At 48.1% G+C, this 22,756-nt stretch overlaps 1 protein-coding gene across 4 annotated transcripts in view; it reads right to left on the bottom strand.

Annotated features, from left to right (window-relative positions):
* The window catches only part of RFX2 (regulatory factor X2), a 64,300-nt gene that overhangs the window by 27,639 nt on the left and 13,905 nt on the right, over window positions 1–22,756 (bottom strand). For 2 of the 4 annotated variants that reach the window (XM_083879957.1, XM_083879960.1), the window contains exons 1-2: window positions 3,389–3,568; window positions 325–414 (exon numbers count right to left, since the gene is read on the bottom strand). In XM_083879957.1, the coding sequence (XP_083736083.1) occupies window positions 325–414; window positions 3,389–3,523 (225 nt within the window). In that variant the 5' untranslated portion in view covers window positions 3,524–3,568. Of the gene's footprint in view, window positions 1–324; window positions 415–3,388; window positions 3,569–22,756 lie in introns of those variants that run through there. The other 2 variants (XM_083879959.1, XM_083879958.1) reach the window with 2 other exon arrangements.

Raw genomic sequence — 22,756 nt, 5'->3', positions numbered from 1 at the left:
TAAAAAAACTCCAAACATTTCACCTCAAAAATAATCTTTACCAAAGGAGATTGCTTTTAATTTAACTTTGATTTAATAAATGCTTTTAAATTTAAGTTGAAAGCATTCATCAAATCTTCAAATACATGAAAGACAACTGCTACAGCAAAGGCTCTTCCTAAACTTCAAATATCTTGACAGTTTCTTTTGTCATCGTTCCAAGAAAGGAAAGGAGAGCTGGAGAAAGTGATCCCAGCTCTCTGACTGCCCACAACTCTTTAATTAAAGTTTTTCTAGATCTGGCACAGTTTCAAAAGTGGTGTGTGAGTGCCCAGTGTCCCTTACCTGTTGTGGAACCTGCTGCACTCTGGGAACAGAGATTTGCTGCATCTGCGCCCCTTTGGGAGCGGAGCCCGTGGCTTGCACCAAAACCCTCTGCAAGAAGAAGATACAAGAAGAGACAATTTCAGTCCACAACACAGGTGAGCCAAGTGTTCTCTTCCAACATTTCATGGCCAACTTGCCTCTGGCACCAGCAGCAGCATCTTGTAATTGGTGTCCCTGTGGTCTCCACCCTCCCAGAGGGAGCACCAGCCTGAACTCAGCCCCCTGAATTTGGGCAAAGCTGCCTCCACAATTTCTGACAGGAATCATTTTTAAACCTCCATGAAAGGAAATAGCAGTTCATTGATAAGTTCAGCCACAGCTAAAGAGAAACCACTCCTCACACATCCACATTTGGCTGCAAAATTCCTTCTCTTAGAGCTGCTAAACCCAACCACACTCTGCCTCCTGCAACAAGAAATCCCACCAAGCTTCTGCCAGCACCAAAGCTGGGGTGGTTCTGCTTGTCCCTGCAGTGCCACCAAGGGCACAGGGACCTTTTGTGGTGGTGGCTCTGTCACTTCCATCATCCCTGTCTTACACTCCACTTTCAGTCTGAGCTTGTCAACACATCTCAGAGTGCTCAGCACCTTCAGGTCCAGCAAAACAAACTGGGGATGTGGTGGATGGAAAGAAAGGATTCAGTGGGAACAGAGCCAAGCATCCCCGTGGTCTTTTCCACCTTCTCCAAGCAGACACATCCTCTGTGGTTGGAAGCTTTAAAAACACCCAGGAGATTGGGCCAACAGAACAAAGAGCCAGAAAACGATCCCAGAAGCAAATTGTTAATTGCTGGCTGCCTTATACATGGATATTTATGATTTTTATCCCTCCCAGCATATCTATGTGAAACCAGAAACCCAGTTCTAGAAGAATTACAGGTTTATGACAATTGCCCAGATCTCCAGGCAGCTGCTCCATCTGCAGTCCCCAGGCTGCATTCCCTGGAGATCCTGACTGAGGACACCTACACTTCTGTCAGCCATCACCTGGCCCCTTCTCCCTCCAGAAGGGGCTGTCACCAGTGCTGGATGGGGGCATCACAAATCCTTTTTGAAGCCAGGCCTTGGCAGTGCCACCTACATCAAAGACTCTTTCCTTTCTCCTACTTTTTTCCCATTTTCTGGCATTGCTCTTGCCAAATGCTACATCCCTGGCCCAGCTGCTCAGCTCAGCTCCTCACTGCCTGTCCAGGAGCTCTGCTATCACCTTCCAGCCAAAAGAAGGAATCATCCCCAACCTGGAAGGTGAGGCCATCCTGCTCAAACAGCCTCTGCTCACGCCAAAAGGGGCACCAGTGCTCAACAACCCCGAGGGCTTCAGCCTCACACCATTCCTGCTGCCAGCAGCTCATTCCCAGGGTTTTCTTTGTCCTGCTGGTGAGAAGGGAAGGCTCTGGATGCTCCTCCTCTTCAGCAATCTTCCACTATCCCCTGTATTTTCCTTTATCCATGGAGTTCCATGTCCCGATGACAGCACGGGCAGAGGTTGAATGGGTGATTTCATCATCCAGAGCTTTTCCAACCTTTGTTCACAGCCAAATCCACACCACTGATCCTGGGGACACCTGGCACTGCTGGTCACTGCTGTCCCCATCCCTGCCACGCCAGCAAGGAATGAATGCTCTCCATGGATGGGAAGGCTGGGAGGTGACAGCAGTGCTCTGGATCACCCCATGGGAATGTCCATGGCTCCTGGAGAGTCCAATATTCCTCCCAATTCCCAATCTTTAATTGCTCCTTTTCATCAGCATCCAATGGCAGCTGCTACTGCTCACTTGGGAGTTGGAGAAGGATGAAGCTGAGTTACACCCACCCATCCTGTTATCCCTCCAGCTTCCTGTGACAAAAATTTCTTTTGAAAGTTCCCCAAAAGGCATAAAAAGGAACAAAAAGGAACCAGTTTCACTTAACCCTTCCTGTTTTGCACTGGGTGGTTCCCATTCATCACTTGAATCCATCACTTGTCTCCTGTTGGGCCTCCCAAATGCAGCATATTCATGGACATTGATCATAAATCCCCCCTCTGCAAATCAAAGTGTTGGGATTCTTCTACCCAAGGAAAAGACCATGGAATCATGGAATGGTTTGTGTTGGGGGGGACCTCAAAGCTCATCCCATTCCACCCCCTGCCATGGGCAGGGACACCTTCCACTGTCCCAGGCTGCTCCAAACCCTGTCCAACCTGGCCTTGGACACTGCCAGGGATCCAGGGGCAGCCACAGCTGCTCTGGGCACCCTGTGCCAGGGCCTGCCCACCCTCACAGCCAACAATTCCTGCCCAATATCCCATCCAGCCCTGCCCTCTGGCAGTGGGAAGCCATTCCCTGTGTCCTGTCCCTCCATCCCTTGTCCCAGTCCCTCTCCAGCTCTCCTGGAGCCCCTTTAGGCCCTGCAAGGGGCTTTGTGCCTTCTCCTCTCCAGGTGAGCACCCCCAGCTCTCCCAGCCTGTCCCCAGAGCAGAGGGGCTGCAGCCCCTGGAGCAGCTCTGTGGCCTCCTCTGGACCTGCTCAAACCTGTCCATGCCCTTGTGCTGAGGACCCAAACCTGACCCCAGCAGTGCAGGGGGAGGGCAGAGCAGAGGGGACAATCCCCTCCCTGACCTGTGGACCTGTGGCCACTCCTCTGTGGATCCAGCAGTGGCTCCTCCACCAGCTCTGCCCTCACCTCTCCCCGTGCCCTGGGTACCTTCCAGGGCTGCTCCACCTTCCCCTGCTTTTCCTGACACACCAAACAACGACAACAGGGAATTAATCCTAAGCAAACACCCAGCTGGTGTGAAGTCACTCCCCTGGGGACCTGAATTAAACCCCACACCCCACATTTTAAAGCTTGCACGTGGATTGGGAGACCTCAAACCCACAGGGCCCTTTACCAACACCAAGTCCACCAACAGGTTGTCCTTGTTACCTCAACACACTGATTAAAAACCTCCCCACTATCAAAACCTGGGATTAAAATCCATCTGCCAGGGAAAGCAGGGCTCTTCTCCATGGAAACAGCATCCCCAGCTGTGCATACGTTACCTGCTGTGAGGCTGGCACTGGCTGCACCACCGGGGCCTGGGCTGGGGCCGACGTGTGAAGAGCCACAGAAGCTGCTGAGTCTGATCCACCCTCGGGACTCTGCATGCTCACTGCTGGGGACAGCACAGGGGACATCAGGGGGGACAGCACAGCACAGCCACACCCCCCCCAAACCCCTTCAAACCAGGGGTAAAATCCCAGTGGGAGATCCAGAGGGAAGGCAGGCAGCTCCCGTCCTACACACAGGACTCTTTTTAGTCCTGGAGCTAATTTTAATGCAGAATTATATTAAGGGAAAAGAAAGTTGCACAATTGTTTGACGGAGAGGAGAGGGAAGGAACAGAAAATGCACTTCTATATTTAACCGAAAAGTGGCGTTGGAAAATGATTGTGTCACGGTGAGCATCACACATGATGGGGAAGATTGGGGCAGGTTTTTTAAATAATGCTTTCTCCTTCTCTGCCTTATCACGTTTAACTACTGCAAAAAGCCTTTTAACCAAACCCAAGCCTGTGCCTGGAGTTTGGCTAAGATTTCACTGGGAAAGTGGGGTGGCCAGCTTGGGTTTATAACCAGAAATAATCAAGAATGAAGAGAATAAAACCTATTTGTCATCATTTTAGAACCCCCAAAGCAGCATCTCCCCCCTGCCACCCCTGCCCTTGCCTCAAAATCCCCACAAGGTCCCAGGACAGCCACAGCATCGCCCTCCACTGCCCCACAGCCCTGCAGAGCTGATGGTGCCCTCAACATCCTCAAATGTCCCATCTCTCCCCCCTGGCACTGTCCCAGCCCGTGTCCCTCCCTGGGGACACCCAGGGATGCTGACATGGGGCTTCTCCACAGCACACAGTGGCATTTTGAGGGGGTTTTTGGGGGTGGAGGAGCCTTTTTTTCTCAGTTTCTTGTGAAACTTCCTGCTTAATAAACTGTTTTAGGAGGGTTTCTGCTGTCACTTCAAAATCAAAAGGTTGTAAACATCCAGATTTTGGGCAGTGTCATTTCTGCTTTCTTGGTCTCACTGCTGAGCCTCCAGACAATATTATGATGTGTTTTGTTTTATTTCCCTTCTCCTGCCAGTATTTAAACTTTTCCCTCAACTTTGTGCAAGTTAAGAGGAAAAAAGAAAAATAAGAAACTGAAGGACACTGGACCTGCTTATTTGTGTTCAAAAGAAGTGCAAGGGGGGTGTGAAGTTACAGAATTTACCTGTTTATTCCTTCAGCCACTGACAAAACTGCCCAAATATTAAATTCCCAAAAAAACCAGGTTTTGAAGGGTTTTTTTCTCAATACTCCATATTCTCATTAGCAAATTACAATTACTCTCCCAACCTTCCTGAAACCTCAGAGCTTGCAAATCATTTTTCTCACATCTGGGAGAAAAAGTAGATACAGAACCCACACAGTCACAGCTACCAGATTAATCCAACAAGCCAGAAACAAGGGAAATGAAATCAATATTTATTCCTGTGTCCTCCCCAGGCCCCTGGAGCTGCCCTCAGCTCCCCCAGCCCTGCAGCTCTGCTATATAAAGGCAGCACCTGCCTCTCCCCATCACTGCCTCTGCCTGGGCTGGAGCCAAAACCTCCCCGTGAGAAGATTCCAGTTGCAACAGCGCCGTGGGATGAGGAAAATAATAATTCTCTCAGTAAAGGAGGGAAACAGCTCCTTGCCTGCTCCAGCCCCAAATTATCAGTAATTAAACACTTGGCCAGCACATTCCAGTTTGGAATGCTCAGGTGGAGATGCTCAGGCAGGAGAGAGGGGCACTTTTACCACACCTGACTTTTCCCAAAGTGTTTATTGTCTGTCCCTTGTGCCCAGGGCTATGGTTTGCAGCTTTCCAGGGTTTTCTGAGTGTCAAATGTAGCGTGGTGAGGTTACAGAAGAGAGGTGGGTGAGTTGACAAAGATATTTTAATCATCTATTAATGGTTCTGGCAGGGTCAGCTCTTGGCGTTTTAGGTCTCCAAAAGGTCTCCTTTTAAGTGTAGCTATAATCAGAAAGGAGCACTTAGAAAAGATGGAGTTGGACTTTGATGATCCTTGTAGGTCCCTGCCAACCCAGAATATTCCACGATTCTGTGATTCCCATCACCAGCGACTCATCTTTGGTGATACATTTTGTGTTCTGCCTTCCCTCAGTGACCAGAAGAGAGCAGAGAGATGTGGGCAGGGCAGAAGGTGAATTGTCTGCTGCCAAAACAAATCCCCAGTGTGATTTTCAGGTTTGCTCCACGAGGCAGGCTCTGGCAGTGATGACAGCCAGGCCAGACACAAAGGCTCCGAGGAAATCTGCAGATGGCACTTCCAGACAAGGTAGACAGACAGAGAAGTCCTGGACTGCCAAAGCCACACGTACAGGACTTGTTATTATTTTATTTATCAGCGCAACATCCTGGAGAAAGAATAATTCACTTCTCATTAAAGCCATCCTGCGCATCCTGAGAATTGGATTGAGATCCGTGTGCGCCATCTGCTCTGCTTAATTTGCGCTGATGGAAAGCTGACAGCACACACAGAATTCCTGTGCTCCCAGAAAAGCAGCACAAGGTGCTGCAGAGCTCTGCTGGTGCCCTGGCAGCACGGCTGCCAAGGGAGCTGCACCTGAGCCGAGGCTCCAGAGGGTGGAGAAAGCATCAGCTTCCAAGGGTGAGAGGAAATGTGGCACCCAAAGTCTTGCTCTTTCCTCTTCAGCTTATTTGAGTTTTTTTAATAACAGAGCATATAAATCAGAGGTGAGACTGGCATGGTTCTCATGGGGCATAATCTCATTGTATTTCCATCATTGGTTTGGGTTGGGAGGGACCTCAAACCTCATCCCATCCCACCCCTGCCATGGCAGGGACACCTCCCACTGTCCCAGGCTGCTCCAAGCCCTGTCCAGCCTGGCCTTGGACACTGCCAGGGATCCAGGGGCAGTTTCTGTCTCAGACTCAGCAGGTCCAGGGTCAGGAACTCCCCTGGGGCTCCCTCAGCCTCGTGCAGCTCTTTGGCAGCTCTGCCACATCCCTGAAGCAAACACCTCTGAAAGGAGTCCCTGCTCTCCCCCCAGCCCATTGCTCACCTCTCACAGGGGAGGAAGTTTTACGGTGCTCTTGATCATCCTCTTAGCAGAAATCCCTGGCTCAAAAGCCAGATCTCCTGCTTCCCACAGATCTAAGATTTGCTTCTTCCTCTTAGATCTGACCTAAGACACAGAGGTTTATGCCACCTGTAACTCTCTCACAGAAGGACTGACAGAAGACATTAAAAGGTGTCTCATGGCCTCTGACAGCCTGGCAGCCCCTGGGATTGGGGAATTTGCAAACTGAGAAGTTAATTAATAATCAACAAATCTGCTGGTGGGTCACAGAGAGGATCAGCAGCATCTACAGGTGATATTCTCAGTTCCAGGGCTCCTTACTGGATGAAGAAGAGCAAAATAATTCAGATATGGTGGAGAAAGGAACAGATGGACCTGACCATGCAAAAGGAATAAAATTGTGGTGAGAATCTGAGAATGGTTTGGGTTGGAAGGGACCTTAAACCCCATCCCATTGCAGCCTCTGCCATGGGCAGGGACACCTTCCACAGTCCCAGGCTGCTCCAAGCCCTGTCCAGCCTGGTCTTGGACACATCAAGGATCCAGGGGCAGCCACAGCTGCTCTGGGCACCCTGTGCCAGGGCCTCACTGCCCTCCCAGCCAGGAATTCCTTTTTAATTTCTAATTTCTTATCTAAATCTGCCCTCCTTCACTTTAAAACCATTTGCCTTGACCTGTCACTGCATGGCTTTATAAAAAATCCCTTTCCAGCTCTTTCCCAGGCACCTTTTGGACACCAAAAAGCTGCTTTAAGCTCTCCTTACAGTGGATTTATTCAACACATTGGTATTTCAGGGAGAGACAAGTTTAAAGCTCTGGTTGCTCAACGTGACCAGTGATGTCACACAGGCCACCAGGGCCCTGGAAAGCATCACAGACATCTGGATTCCAGGTTGCATCATCACTGAATGAATCAGGCAGATAAGGAGGCTGCTGCCTCTGGAAACCTTCTGTTTACACACGGCTATCTCGGTATCCAAGCAAACAGCAGGGACAGGAAAGGAAATTCAAGAAAAAAAAAATCCTAATAACTTCTGGGTGCTATTTCTGGTCCTGCCACCAGCTCACTCCGTGACCTTGAACAGGATGCTTCCCTTTCCCTGGGCTTCAATTTTCCCACTCCTAAAAAAGCCACAAATACTCCCCTAGGCAAGGTGTTTTTCAAGCCCTGGTCTCTGAGGGCTGTCAGAGCCTGAATGCCTTTCAGAAAGACAAGGAGTAACAGTACAAGCCTTGAGGGCTGATAAAAACTCGGCTTGTCACCGTTTCATTCATAAGGAACCCTTGCTCCATGTAAATGGCCTTGCCTTTGTTCATCCCTCCTGCCTAAAGCAGCTCCAAACCGCTGGGAAAACAGAGATAAGGGGAGCATTTCAAAATATTTTCTGTGTTCAGATTTGCAGGGGGAGTGGAGGGAAAGGAGGAAGGCAGGAGGGGGAGATCACAGGGCCACTCTTGCAAGTGCTGAGGAGGGGATGGAGCAGCATCCCCTGCACCCAAAAGAGTCTGGGGAAGGAGGAATCTGCTCCCTGTGCTGCACCCATGGGCTTTGCCAGCCAGGAGATGGATTTTTCCACAGAATGCCTGAACAGAAACCATCAGCCCCTGAGCCTTCAAACATAAAAGTTTCAGAGCTGAACATGGAGCCCTCAAATGTGGAAGGAGTTCTGGTGATGTGAGCCAGGGCAGACCTCAGGGAAATGTTTGGTTTATGTGTCTATGGTGGTCTGGTCCTGGCTCTGCAGCAGCAGCAGCCATCCATCCATCCATCCCTCCATCCCTCCATCCATCCCTCCATCCATCCCTCCATCCATCCCTCCATCCATCCATCCATCCATCCATCCATCCATCCATCCATCCCAGGCAGCTCCAAACTCCAAATTAAAGGGGATTTAAGTCCCTGCCTTCCTCAGGCCCAGGGTCTCTCCTGCTGTAATTGTGGCCACACAACTTTTTGGTTTTATCCTACAGGTCACCACTGGGCATGGATAGAACTCCCTCTCCACCTTATTTTCATTTTTTAAGAGCAGGTCACATAAATCAGAGGTGAGACTGGCACAGCCTTGGTTGTCATGGGTTTTTAGGTCTTGTATTTACATATCTTTATTTCCTTAAGGTGAAATTGTAAAATCTATGAGCCACCCTACAGCAGCAGCCAGCTCAGAAAATCATGGACTATGGAATGTTTGGGATGGGAAGGGATGATTAAAGCTCATCCAGTGCCACCCCTGCCATGGCAGGGACACTTTTCACTGTCCCAGGCTGCTCCAAGCCCTGCCCAGCCTGGCCTTGGACACTGCCAGGGATCCAGGGGCAGCCACAGCTGCTCTGGGCACTGCCAAGGCCTCCCCACCCTCACAGGCAGGAATTTCCTCTCTACAGAATCATACATTTCTATTAGTGCTGCTCTCAAAACATTAAAATTGTTCCTGTTCCAGTGAATCACTTGCTCATTTGAAGAAAAAAAACAGATCATGAACTATTTTATTTAATTTGCTTTTCAAAGCTTACTTGGTTGGTCATCCTTTGATCTTATTTAAACTTTTCAAATTCCTTTATTACATCCTTTTATTTCTGGCAGGACTTTTGAAATTGAATATAATACTGGGATATAAATGAGGGAAAGGAAAATATCCTCAGTGAGTTTTTTTGTTAGTTTTAAGAACAATCAATTATTTGACCTCTGGGATAAAGTTTTTTTATAGCTACTTATATTTAAGCTTCCCAGTAAACCTTGGTGAGTGTTATTACCTCCATGGGCAAGAAATCCACTGCCCCTGTCCTTGCCATTCATAAATGGGCTTAACAACTTCTTCTCAAAGGGGATTTAAATGTGGGGCATAAAAAGCTGACAGAAAAACGACTGCCTAGAGGTACAGGAAATGTTAAATCAGATTTTTGATGCCTGAAGGATGTATTTATAGAATCATTTCAGTTGGAAAAGACCTTCAAGATCATTGAGTCCAACCACCATCACTGCCAAGTCAACCACAAAACTCCACAGCTTTTATTTCAAATTAAGACCTGAAGGTGGGAAAAGTTTATTTTTTTCCATGTTAAGCTGCTCTAATGATGTTGGGCTTTTTATTTCTGGTGCTTTTCAAATGCCAACAGCCTTGGCTGTCCAGGTAAACCCAGGGTTTCTAATCATCACCTGGGCAGACTGTCAGACACTTCCTGTTGTGAGAATTGAAAAGAAATCTGCAGCTGAAATCTCTACAGACACAGGAGAGGGACAAGCTGAGCTACAGCAAGATTTGTATTTATTGGACTTGATTTTAGAGGTCTTTTCCAGCCTTAAAAATTCCATGGTAGAGCTAAAAGTGTTGCATGCACCAGAACTGCAGGAAACCTGGAGGTGGATGGGATTGCCAATGGCATTTTATACAGGAAAATTCACCTTAAATTAATACAGCAAATAACCTTTGTTCATCTTTAATATTATCAAGAATTAATGAGGTTGAGTGCAGCCAACAGCCTCAGCTGGCACAGTTTGTGCTCCACGTTTTCCTTCTGCTGAACGGATCTCGGGCTGGCCAGGGGGTGAATTACCCAGGGAATCTCATCCAACCCCATTTCCATATGCAAGTCCATGATACAGCCATGAATTTTTAATAAAAATCTCCTGATAGCTGTTATTTTACTGAAAATAATGGAAAGGCTGCAGTTTTACTAGAAAAAAAAAATCTCATTCACTACACTAACCCGAAAGGATCAAAATTGAAACACAGATTTTTCTTGGTTGATTTTGTGCAAATTTTTTCAGCCTTTGAAGGGAAGGCTTACATTTAAAAATAGTTATTTGGTTATTGGAACTTTTATTCAGGTTTAGTTGGCTTGGAGCTCAGATAAATGGGAAAACCAGAAGAGCAATAACGAAATGCAGGAAAAATAAAAATGCCATTTAACCATCATGTTCTAGATGGGCTCTAAATGGTATTTTCTCCCCTGACTGCAGAAAAAGGAACCAGGGAATTTACATTCAATGCTTTCACTACTGAGAATTCTCAACATTCTCAAAACAGAATGAAAAAGATAGAAGTAATGCAAGGAATGGCTGATTTTGATTATTTTCTAGCAGATGCAAATATCCATCTACTTCATCCACCACACTCTAGGCCACAGTTATTTTACTAAAGAAAACTTTCTTAAATATTTTCCATTTCATTCAACATTTCTGGCTCAGTGTGGATGTAATATCTTGCCCTGAAAAGGCATTGGTTGTGCTCGAAGCAGGGCACAGAAAGGAAGTGTTTCATTCTTTGGAAGAAGGAACTGGTTTATTTGATGTGAATGAAAATGGATCGAGTGACTTCTCCCTCCTCTGAGACAAATATTTGTGTTAAACCCAGCCTGGCTCCTGCCTCACACACATCCTTCATCCCTGCTGCTCGTGTCTCCAAAGCATGAGACCTCCAAGGAACAACAGGCGTTCCCCTGAAATTCCAATCAGGAAAACACCAATTTTGTTTTTTCCATCACCTAAAATGCTCCCAAGGTGGAGAGCTCAGAGCAGGACACGGCTCCCAACCAAGGCCATGGGGTGCCACCATCTCTGCATCCTGTTTGGAAAAACTTGATTCCAGCTCCCTCAGATGGGAAATCCAAAGAAACTCTTTTTTTTGATGGCTGAGCAAAGGAGAGCCCAGCATTCCCACTGAGGAATGATCTTTTCCCCAGAGCACACAGGGATGCTGAGAGAGCAAAGCTCCCAACCTCAGCTGTGAGCACGGGGTGCAGCTCAAAGCATTTGGAGTCTGCCTGCTCAGCACATGGACTCAACCTCTGTCCATGGTGTTTGTACAGCTGCCACTTGGGGCATTCCCTGGGCTTGGGAGAGCAACTGGGAATAGCAGTGCCTGGGATCTGAACTGCTCTGAAAGCCCTGCAAGATGAGCTGTGGTCTGGCTTTGAGAGGGAGCCAGGAAATCTCACAGGATCATGGAATGGTTTGGGTTGGAAGGGACCTCAAAATCCATCCAGTGCCACCCCTGCCATGGCAGGGACACCTTCCACTGTCCCAGGCTGCTCCAAGCCCTGTCCAGCCTGGCCTCGGACACTGCCAGGGATCCAGGGGCAGCCCCAGCTGCTCTGGGCACCCTGTGCCAGGGCCTCCTCACCCTCACAGCCAACAATTCCTTCCCAATATCCCATCCAGCCCTGCCCTCTGTCAGTTTGAGGCCATTCCCCTTGTCCTGTCTCTCCAGCTCCAAAGAGCCTCTCTCCTGTTTCTTTGCCAGCCCCTTCACATTCTGGAAGGATATGGGAGCAGATTAAGACCTTGGCTCATCCAAACCTTGACCTCAGCACCAGAACTCTCCATCCCACACTGAGGTGACACTGAACCACCCCACAGAGGCTGGGACAGGGCAGGACAGTGCCTGGGATCCCCACAGCAGCACCAGCTCTTGGGTACAGCACCCTCCACCTCCCAGAGCAGCCCCTCCTCACCCAGCAGGGCACGGGGAGAGCTTTGGGCCACCTCTGACAGAGGGGACACGTCCTTGTCCCCTCCCAGGCTGCTGGCAGCACCTGAACCAGCTCACCCACAGTTTCCTGAACCACGAGTCATAACCCTTCCCCTTTCCACGAGTCCTGTAAAGTGGAGGGCAATGGAAGTGGGAAGCAAACATGCCAAGGAGCTTGAAAAGAAGCTTTCTGAAGAGACTACTCATTACACTGCTTCAAAATTCTATAAACAAGAGAAGGCACCAGACCTTGCCACTGATTAGGTTAAATTAATTTAAAACAGAAGCAAATACTGCTTGTCTACAAGCTCCAGTTACCTGGAAACACAGATAAACCCAAAACATACTTTTCAAGGGCAGCAGGCACTATAGCTGGGGTTGGGGTTTTTTTCAGAAACCTGGTCCTCATGGAAAAATACAAATTTGGAAATAGCTTTTATTAGCAAGTTAATAATATACTGAAATACAAATATACACTCAGTCTTTAATTAGATTTCACAGAATTAAGTCAGGTAATATATATATACACACAAAACTGTTGTGTAACAGCCGTTCACTAATCTCTGCTGTTTCTTTAAAAGTAACTTTAAGGGCAGAAAAGAGTCAGGAATGGATCTGTGCTGGTCCTGGAATTTGGAGTTTCTTTAAGAGCCAGAAGAAATTGAAGAGCAGAAGCCACAATAGTTTAGGGGGTGCTGGCAAAATCCAAATTCCACGAGCAGGAATCTCAGAACAGGGGCAAAGAATTGTTGGCAACATCCTTCCCATATAAAAACCTGACCTGTTTTCTATTAGGTTAATAACCTGAACACTCTCCAAGCATCAAAAGCCAGGATTGGATTCCTTCAGGTTTGAAAGTGTCCCTGTTCCTGCCCTGCTGCTCTTCACCCTCAGGACCCAACAGAGAATCCCAAAATATCCTGAGCTGAGAGGGACCCTCAGAGACCATCAGTGCAGCCCCTGTCCCTGCACAGACACCTCAACAATCCCACCCTGAGCATCCCTGAGAGCGTTGTCCAAAGGCTCCTGCAGCTCTGGCAGCCTTGGGGCTGGGACCATTCCCTGGGGAGCCTGGGCAGTGCCCCAGCAGCCTCGGGGGGAAGAACCTTTCCCTGAGCTCCATCCCAAGGCCTGACACAGCTCCAGCCCTTCCTGGGGTTCTCACAGACTCACTTGCACTGCTCACAGCTGTTTCTTGGTAGGAAAAGTCCAAGAGATTCCAGATTTTTAGTGCAGCACAACCCTGTCAACAAGTGGAACTCCTTATTTTTTTCCTATGAACCACCTAAACCTTGACTTCAGAAAGGTTTTGCTACAATGATGGAAAATGTAAGATAAGAAACAACATCTGGGAATCTGCTGAGCAGTGAGGATGCTTTCACATCTGGAAGGAGGAATTAAAAGTCACACTCTACTGCTGTAACAAACACATTGGGGCTACCTGGTGAAAACAAGCACAGGTTCTGGGCTTGAATTAATTGTTTCCCATATTTTTAACATGTCTACTTATGGATTTCCCAGGACTGTGATTCAATGGAGGACATACAATTTCTGAAAATAGAAATATTCTGAAATAGAATCCCAGAACAGTTTGGATTGGAAGGACCTTAAAGCTCATCCCACCCCCTACCATGGCAGGGACACCTTCCACTGTCCCAGGCTGCTCCAAGCCCTGTCCAGCCTGGCCTTGGACACTGCCAGGGATCCAGGGGCAGCCACAGCTGCTCTGGAAATTCCATCCCAGCCCCTCACCACCCTCCCAGGGAACAATTCCTTCCCAATATCCCATCTCTCCCTGCCCTCTGCCAGTGGGAAGCCATTCGCTGTGTCCTGTTCCTCCAGGCCATTGTGAGAAGACAGCGTCTCCAGGAAAAATCTGGCATCAAAGCATTTCAAAAGTTCCTTTCCAGGACACATCTAAAAGTTTCCATCGTCAGCCAAAGCAGAGTCTCTGGTTCCTTGTCCCCTGCAGTCTGTGGCTCTCTCAGAGCTGGTGCCTGCTCCCAGGACAATCCCAGGTACCTGGGTACAGCTAATCCTCCTCTGGCTGAATTGGGCTCGTTTTGGAACAAGGAACTGCAAACCTTGGTGCCGCTTTTTATAGCTTGTCCTATGGCTTTTATAGCTTCTCCAGCGTCAGAGAACTACAGAATGTGTCACTAACTTGAAATTAGTTCCAAGACCTCAGTTGAAATCACACCTGTATTTCACTAGCTCTCATTTTTTACTTTCTTAGACTAGACAACCCTTCCCTGGCTGTAGGACCAAGCAGCCTTTGAGGATTTCAGTGTGAAAGAAGAATTGCTGCAGTATTTCATGGGGACTGGCTGCAGTATTCCATGGAGAATTGCTGCAGTATTCCATGGAGACTGGCTGTAGTATTGCATGGGGATTTCACACAGTATTCCCTGGGGATTGGCTGCAGTATTGCATGGGGATTTCCAGCAGTATTCCACGGAGAATTGCTGCAGTACTCCAAAGAGAATTGCTGCAGTATTCCATGGAGTTTTGCTGCAGTATTCCATGGAGAATTGCTGCAGTATTCCCTGGGGATTTCCTGCAGTATTCCATGGGAATTTGCTGCAGTATTCCATGGAGTTTTGCTGCAGTATTCCACGGGGATGTGGGGCAGCAGCAGCAGCTGTTCCCAGCCAGCACAGCAGGAACTGCTGCCAGCACAGCCCAGGGTGTTGCTATTTATTTACACAGCACCACTCAGGAGTGCTGTGGTGCCCCACAAAGTGAAGCAGATGAAGCAACAAACACAAACTGGGGCTGTTTGGAGAAGAGATGACTTTGTGTCACATTTTACAGGAACAGCGGAGTCACGGCTCCAGATCTCCAGAGGATCCCACCATGGGGTGAACTGTGGGATGAACTGGGAGTTTGTAGAAGGAAAAGGAAGAAGAGAAGGAAGAGGAAGTTCTAGGTTGTCCCAGCTCAGCACAGCACAGGGAGCATTGCCCTGACCAGGAACTGGTGTAACTGGGGAGCAACCACCACGAAAATCTGAGCTCTGATCCTGCACTCCACAGGAAATGGAGTCAGGGAGAAGAGACCTGGAGAAGGACTTTGGACAAGGGCCTGGAGGGACAGGACAAGGGGGAATTGATTCAAACGCCAGAGGGCAGGGTTAAATGGGATATTGGGAAGGAATTCTTCCATGGAAGGGTGGTGAGGGGCTGGGATGGAATTCCCAGAGCAGCTGTGGCTCCCCTGGATCCCTGGAACTGTCCAAGCACTGACCTTGGAGCAGCCTGGGACAGTGGAAGGAGTCCCTGCCCATGGCTGGGGGTGGCACTGGATGGGCTTTAAGGACCTTTCCAGCCCAAACTATTCTGTGATTTTGTGATCTCCAGCCACTCCTCAGTCTCAGGGGGTGCCCCAAAATTAAACTCCCAGTTCTTCAGCCACTCTCTTGCTGTGTCCAGTGCACATTTCAGCAAGTACAGGGACATCAGCAATTGCTTCCTCACATTGCACTGCTCCAGTGAGGAGGGGGAAGGAGTTGGGGATTTTTTCTGTGGGAATTTAAGGTTCATAAAGCTGCTGGTGACTGGCGCAGAGTCCAGGACTAAATAAGACCCCAAATAGAAGATAGAAACTATCTAGAGACAGGCAATTCTCCCTGGAAAGGCAAAGAGAAGGCTGCTGTAGATGTCCTAGAAACGCAGTTTGGGAATATGGATTGGAATATTCTGCACTTGGAGAACAGCACTGGTGGATTTTTGGTGAGGACAGCAGTAAGATAAACTGTATCCTACAGGAATGGGAGGAGATAAAGGCTTCCAACAGCTTCACACTGCTCCAACAGCTCCCACTGTCCCAAAGAAAGAGAACTGACTGCTACAGAACTGGAATTAATTGAGTGAGATCGTTTATGCAGCAATAAATTCCTGTGGGCAGCGTTATTGGCCTGGAGAACCAGTGGGTGGCTTTGTGACAGGCAGCTCACCCCAGTGACCTCTCTGTCTGTGGTCTGGCTGGACAGGGGCTCTGAGGACCCCAAAACTGACCTGATCCCACCATCCCCAAAACTCACTTCATCCCACCATCCCCAAACCCACCTCACCCCATCATCCCCAAAACTCAACTGATTCCACCATCCCCAAACCCACCTCACCCCCCCATCCCCACCGCAGGCTGGGTCAATCCAGAGGCTCCTGATGGACCAGCACGAGGTGGGGAAGATTTAAACCCTTTTGAACCATAAATTATGCGGGGAGTAAAAAACATCTTCGCTGCTAATTGTGAGACCCCTCGGAGGGGTTTTGGTGCCCCACACGGAGCAGCCGAAGCTCCCAAACCCCTCGGAAGGGGCCGGGGCGGGCTCGGAAGCCGCGGCTGGATGGCGGGGAAGGATGTGGGGGAGGAAAGCTGCGATGTTTGGGGAGCAACAGCGGTTGCCAGGGGTGACTGCGTCCCCTCCCGGTCCCCTCCCGTTGCCGGGAGACGCGGGGAGCGTTTCCCAAACCAAACATCCCCATCCCGCTCCCGCCTGACGAAATATGTCAGCGGGTATTTCAGGAGGCCGGGGAAGGCAGGACGGACAAATAACGCCTTTGCCATGGTAACTGCGAGGGGGGGCCCCAGGGCGCCGCCGGGCCTTTGTTTTGGTTCGGGTTTATTTTATTGAATTGTTATTTCAGAATAAACGGATTAGCGGGCTGGGGGAGAGCTCGTCAAAGCAGATGCTCAGGAGAGAAATCTTTTTGTTCTGTTGGGGTTTTATAAAAAATAATATTAAGGAATTAAGCTTTTTTTTTTTTTTTTTTTTTTTTTTTTTTTTTTTTTTTGGAGCTGGGAGTAAACTACTCGCGGTGCTTCTCCACACACACAAGTCCCTCAGCAAGTTCTCTTTCAACTTCTTATTTTCCCCCACCTATTTGTAGACCCTTCCAAGTTTTCCAACAGAATTTCGATCCCTTTCAAGCAGGGTTTGGCTTATTGAAACAGGTTTGCTTTTCTTGGTGGTGGCTGCGAATCCAGGCAAAGGCTGGGAAATGAGCTTTGGGGTCTGTGTGGGTTTGGAGTGTCCTCTGATTTGATGAAGAGGAGAAATTAATCAAAAGGATGTTTTCTTCTAGTGCCACGAACATGGAAAGCTAATTTAAATTCTCCACATCGATTTTGTTACATTAGGATTTGAGGCAATTAATCATAAGCAAAAGTGTAGAGACACTCGGAGGGTTTTAAGGAAGAGTTTGCTCTGGGGAAATAAAGAATAGAGAAAGGCTTTTGTTGGGCTGCTGGAAACAGCATTGTCCTGGGTGCCGTGGTCTGATCCAGCACATAAAAGTTGTGCTGCGCTTGCTGATCATCAGTGAGGCCACAGACTGCTGGCACAGGCTCCCAGCTCAACAGGAGCAGATCTGGGGCAGAATTTGTCTCTCCAGCCTTTCAACCTCAGCTCAGGCAGCGGCATCACTTCGGTTCACCTTGGCAGGGATCAATAAAAGCTCAGCACTGGTGGTTCCCAGGTGTGGGTGCTTTCAGTGCTTCCTTTGGTGTTTCTCCAGGTGTTTTCCTACTGATCACAGAATCACTGAGTTGGGAAAGGAGCTCCAGGATAAAGCCCAACCTCTGATGGAATGCACAGTCCCCCAGGGCGCTGCACAAGCTTGGACTGAGGCATTCACTTCTCTGAGTGTCATAAATGTCACAAAAAGCTGGAATCACTCATTCACTGGATGAAAAATAAAAGTCACAATCCTGAGCACGTTTTGAATAAAGTCTTCCAAAATTTTGGTTCTTTGTTTAAGGATTTTTTTTCCCCTCAGCTATTGCTGACCCAGCCCCCAAACTGCTCCTTGGTCTTTTAGCATTTCTCTCTCTCTCTCAGGGGAACTGCCCTGCAGGAGAAGAGTAAACCCAGAAATATTCTGAAGGAGGCAAATAATCATTTGCTGGAGACGTTCAGAGCAGCTACTTATGGAAGATGGGCAAGAGCAACTTAAAAATGACAGCTGGAAATTAAAAAGTCAGAATTTGAAGCCTCTCCCTGGCAAAGGGATAACACAGACAGCACCTGCAGCTCTCTGAGGTGATCCCAGAGCATTTACACTCATTAATGAAAAAGTCAATCAAACTAAGCTCATTCAACCCTTGCCCATCCCAGCACTGCTTTAAGGCCAACTTCAGCACTGCAGCCTCCAAAATGTGCGAGAATGGTTAAAAGATGCTTTAGCACTGTGACATTTGGCCAAGTGAAGGACTTCAAACGACAATTCTGGCCACGACAGCAGAAGCAGCAAAGGTGGACGTGACCAACTCCTGACAACTCTGGTCTCACTCAAAGCCCAGCCTGAAAAACCAGCCCAGAGTCCCTGTCTGGACCCCCTTGCTCCTTACAGAATTCCTGCAGGGATATCTTTGCTGGCACTGACCCAAGAGCCATCAGCTCCTCTCAGAGTGTAAGAGAGACCAGCTGCCCTCCAAGACCCACCGTATTTATTCCAAATTAAGTCCAAGATGCTTCTCACTTCATTCCTTTCTCCTAAGTGCCCTTTTCCCTGCTTTAATATGCTAAAAATTACTGCTGGGATGAGGAAAACACATTAAAATTAAGAGTTCACACCTCTCAAGTGTGGATGGCAGCGGAGGTTTTAGGATTCCAGTTGCTGGAGTCCTGTAACTCCCACAAGTGCCTGATGAGGAAAAGGGTTTCCAGCTTTCCAACTTTTACTGAAAAAAAAAAAAAAAAGTCAGGAGAAGAACACGATTGCAGAAAAATCACTATTTAAACTGTCAGCCTTCCTTATTTTTATCTCCTAGTGGATTTTAACCAAACCTTATAGTGTGGGGAATTTCTGGTCTCATGGTGGAAGGAGTTTATTTCCACATTTCCACTCATAGAGCAGCTCGACCCCCCTTCCCTTTCTTTTTTTTTTCCCCCAAAGTTTCTTTCTACTTTTGCTGTTCGGAAGATGAAATGAACTTCTTGCAGGAAGGAGAGCAATGCAAGGAGTGTTAAGTGTGACTGCAGGAGCTATTTCCAGTCTCTACAGCATTTACTGAGCAGTATATTGAAGAGGCCATGAAATGCTAATGATCTCCAGACTGCCAGAGATACCGTCCTAAATAGAGGGAAAAAATCTCTTTGAGAGATTTTTTTTTTTTTTTTTTTGCCTATTCCATCTCCAGAAAAACCACACAAAACTTTAACACCTCCCTTTGGCTAAAGCTCTCCAAGTTACACTTGAAAAAAAAAAACAAAAACGAAAAGGAAAACCAGATGGGGGTGGGGGAGTGGATAGAGATGATCCAGAGCTAAAATATCCATTAGTGGTAAATTCCACCATCTCCTCCCCCTCCCAAAAAAAAAAAAAAAAAAACCAACGGGCTGCATGGGTTAGATTCCACCCGCAGACCAAGGAACCAGCTCCAAACACATTCACTCAGCCCTTTTTATTCTCTTGCTTGTCTAAGTGGCTGCTAGGCAACCCCAGCAGCATCGCTGCTCATATGCATTAAGTATTAACTATTATTTCATTCCTTCCCCCCTTTCCACAAAAAGGCAGCAACCTCAATTCGTGGCAGATAATTCTTTTCCCAAAAGGGAATGCTGGCTGAAGGAAGCTGGGAATGGAGCTGGGTGGATATTCCCAGTTTAGTTCCAGGATGGGATGCATCCACAGCCTGCACTACCCACCTGAAGCTCTCCTTAGGGGATGAAAAACTCATTTTTAGTATAGCAGGAGATGCAGCTGCTCCAAGCCAAGCTCTGGAGGGAACTGCAGTGCTGCCCACACAGGGAGCCAAAAATTCTGGTGTCAGTTTGGTGGAGCAGCAACCACCTCCACTGCTGCAGTCCCTGTGTCCCTCTGGAGGTGGGAATTCTCCTGTGGGAATAAGCCCTGATTTTGCTGGAGATGGAAGCAGGAAGGATGCTGCTGCTTTGCCCAAGGCAGGACTTGAGACACAATTCAAAGATTTCTGCTCCCAGTTCTGGGAGCAGCATCTCCATCCCTGCCAAAGGCAACTCTTCCAGCCATCCCAGTGGCTGTTTTGTCTGAAGAAATAAACATCAAAATTGGGATGGGACAGAAGAAAGCAGAAGCTGGTGGTGTTTAGAAATGCCTGGGAAAGAAATTCACTGATGTACCGAGCTCCCCTCAGCCTGGTCCCTACCTTTGGTGACACTCCTGTGCCATTACCAGGACAATCATTACAACACAACGAGGAAGGTGCTGCTCAGGACAACAAAACCGAATCTTTCACCTGCAGGAAGACTCCAAGAAGCGGGAGAGGGAAGGCTGCTGACAGGCAGAGCCCTGCACTCTTCCAGCCCAGTGACATTTCTGAGTAATTACAAACCCTTACGATCCATTATAATGTTAATTTACAGGCCAGTTGTTGTGGAGAAGTGTGATTAGATGTTGTGTAGCTACGATGCAGACTGGAAGGAATGCTAAGAATGCCTCCACTCCGAACTGAAGTGAGCAGGAGCTGGAGCAGAGAGGAGCATCCCACAGGCACCTCCAGAGCCTGGGCAGGATCACAGGTACTGGGCATGTCCTGGCAGCAGGAGGTTCAGGGATCAGACCCTCTTCTGCTGCAGGGGGCTCCAGAAAAGCTGCCAAGCAATGGAAACGTTCACAGAATCCCAGGATGGTTTGGCTTGGAAGGGACCTCAAAGCCCATCCAGAGCCACCTTCCACTGTCCCAGGCTGCTCCAAGCCATGTCCAGCCCAGCCTTGGACATTCCAGGGATCCAGGGGCAGCCACAGCTGCTCTGGAAATTCCATCACAGCTCCTCCCCATCCTCACAGGGAGGAATTTCTGCCCAATATCTTTTGTGTGTGGGGAATATCTTCACACTCTATGTGTGAGAGGGACTTGGGGATGAGAAGGTTTCACTTGTGTCACTCCTCACATCTTCCAAACAAAGAAATGAGTATTTGCCTCAATTGGGAGCATCTTATTGATTTATGTCACCAGCTTGATTCAAGAGTCCAGGCTAAGTGTTTTCTCCAATACTGGCCAGCCAGAAAATATTTGTTTTTCAAATTATGAGACATTTCTTATGGTGGGGCTCCACTCCTAAGCAATATCAGTTGACGATGACAAAACCTTTTTAAAAGGCTTTAAAGACTGACAAAAGCTGTTAAAAAGGTTAAAAAACTGAAACAAATCTCTTTATACACAATGTCTGCCCATTTCACAATGAAAGAGACGCAAAACTTGTAATTTTAATTTATTTTTTTTAACACTAATGTCACAGCACATTTGGAACCAGAATGAGGCATAATTTCATTTCTGAAACCTACCCATTAAAAGGGCTGCCAGATTTGATATAAATTTTCCTCTACAAAACAAATTGATTAAATGCAGACTGAACTGGAGTCCCTAAAGCTTTGTCACAGCAAACTTCACGCAGCAGTTTTGTAATTTGCAGGTGGAAATACATCAGAACATTCATTTTCAGCCTCATACAAGCACCTCGTTACTCTGCAAAGTAATATTTTTCAGCTATGAATAGTATCTAAATTATTCAGGGGTGGAAAAAACAAATCCATCTCCTCTGGAAAGGAAAGCCACCAGCTGCTGAGAGCAGAGCAACTCTTCTCCTAAGGCCAAATAATCAGCAATGCAAATACCCGTGTGGAGAAGGGCAGCACTGTGAGCAAAGAGAAAGGTTTTCTAGGAATCCTCTTGCAGGGGTTTTGTGACAGAGCATCATTTAGGCTGGAAAAGACCTCCTAGACCATCGAGTCCAAGCTGTGACTGACCCCCAGCTTGTCCCCAGCCCAGAGCCACATCCAGGTGTGGGGACTCCAAACCTCCCTGAGCAGCCCTCCCAGTGTTTAATTCCCCTTCTAGTGAAGAAATCCCTCCTGCTGAGGCTGAAGGGTGCAGCAGCTCATAAAGGAGCAAAAAAGGCAGAGGGAGAAGGAATCTCCTCAGCATCCCCTGAGGTTCTGACACAGCCAGGCTGGCACACCTGGAACTGCTTTTTTTCCGTGGATATTTCAAATCTCAGACTCCTGCCACACTCCTTTGCTCAGGGAGAGTTTAAATGGGGACAGAGAGGTCTCTGCTGTGCCACTGCATCCCCCAAAGCTGTGCCCTTGAGCCTATCTCACCCCATACCTTGCAATTCTCTGAGTACATGGCAGTGGTGGGGGAGGAAGCAGGGCTCTCCTGCAGCTCCACAGCTCTCCCTTGGCCACCCAAACGTTTGCAAATTCCCACAAGGAGCCCAAATTGTGCCAGTGCAAGGATTAACTCAGTTTTGTCCTGAGCAAGGCCAGCCTCCCTGCCAGCCACACCCCAGCTGACCTCAAAGAGTTTTGTGCCAAAGCTCCAGAACCAGGAGCAAACCTTTTCCTTCTGGAGCACCAAAGGAGGCAGGAGGATGCTGTCCACGCTGTAGCTCCTGGATATCTGTATCTCTGAACATTGCTGGGTTTAAGCCCCCCCTAGACCTGCCTGAGGCATCGACCCGTTCTGGATTTTGCAAAATCACAGTGCAAGAACACTGAACCAGCAGCAGCAGCAGCTTTCCCCCCTTACTCTGCTGTGAAGAATATTGAAGATCTGTCATCACATGAAGCAGAGGGAGATCAGTCTGAGGCACTGGGAGCCAAGACCCTGCTCTGTGTGGGCTGGGAAGCTTTCAAAGGATTTTTTTTCCATAGGAGACATTGCAGAAAAGGCTTGATCAACTCACCTCAAGCTGACTCTCCTGCCTGAGCTACCCAGTTTCAAAAGGATCAGAGGAATCAGCGTTCAGGTCCTCCACTGTACTAGGGATTCACTCTATTTTCCTTTTGAAATTATGAATTGTTTGATTATCACCCCATTATTGCTC

Source organism: Zosterops lateralis (assembly GCF_965231275.1).
Source record: "Zosterops lateralis genome assembly, chromosome: 29".
In the NCBI taxonomy this organism is placed as follows: domain Eukaryota; kingdom Metazoa; phylum Chordata; class Aves; order Passeriformes; family Zosteropidae; genus Zosterops; species Zosterops lateralis.
The sequence above is the reverse complement of the archived record's forward strand: the minus strand, read 5'-3'. Positions and strand labels throughout refer to the sequence as shown.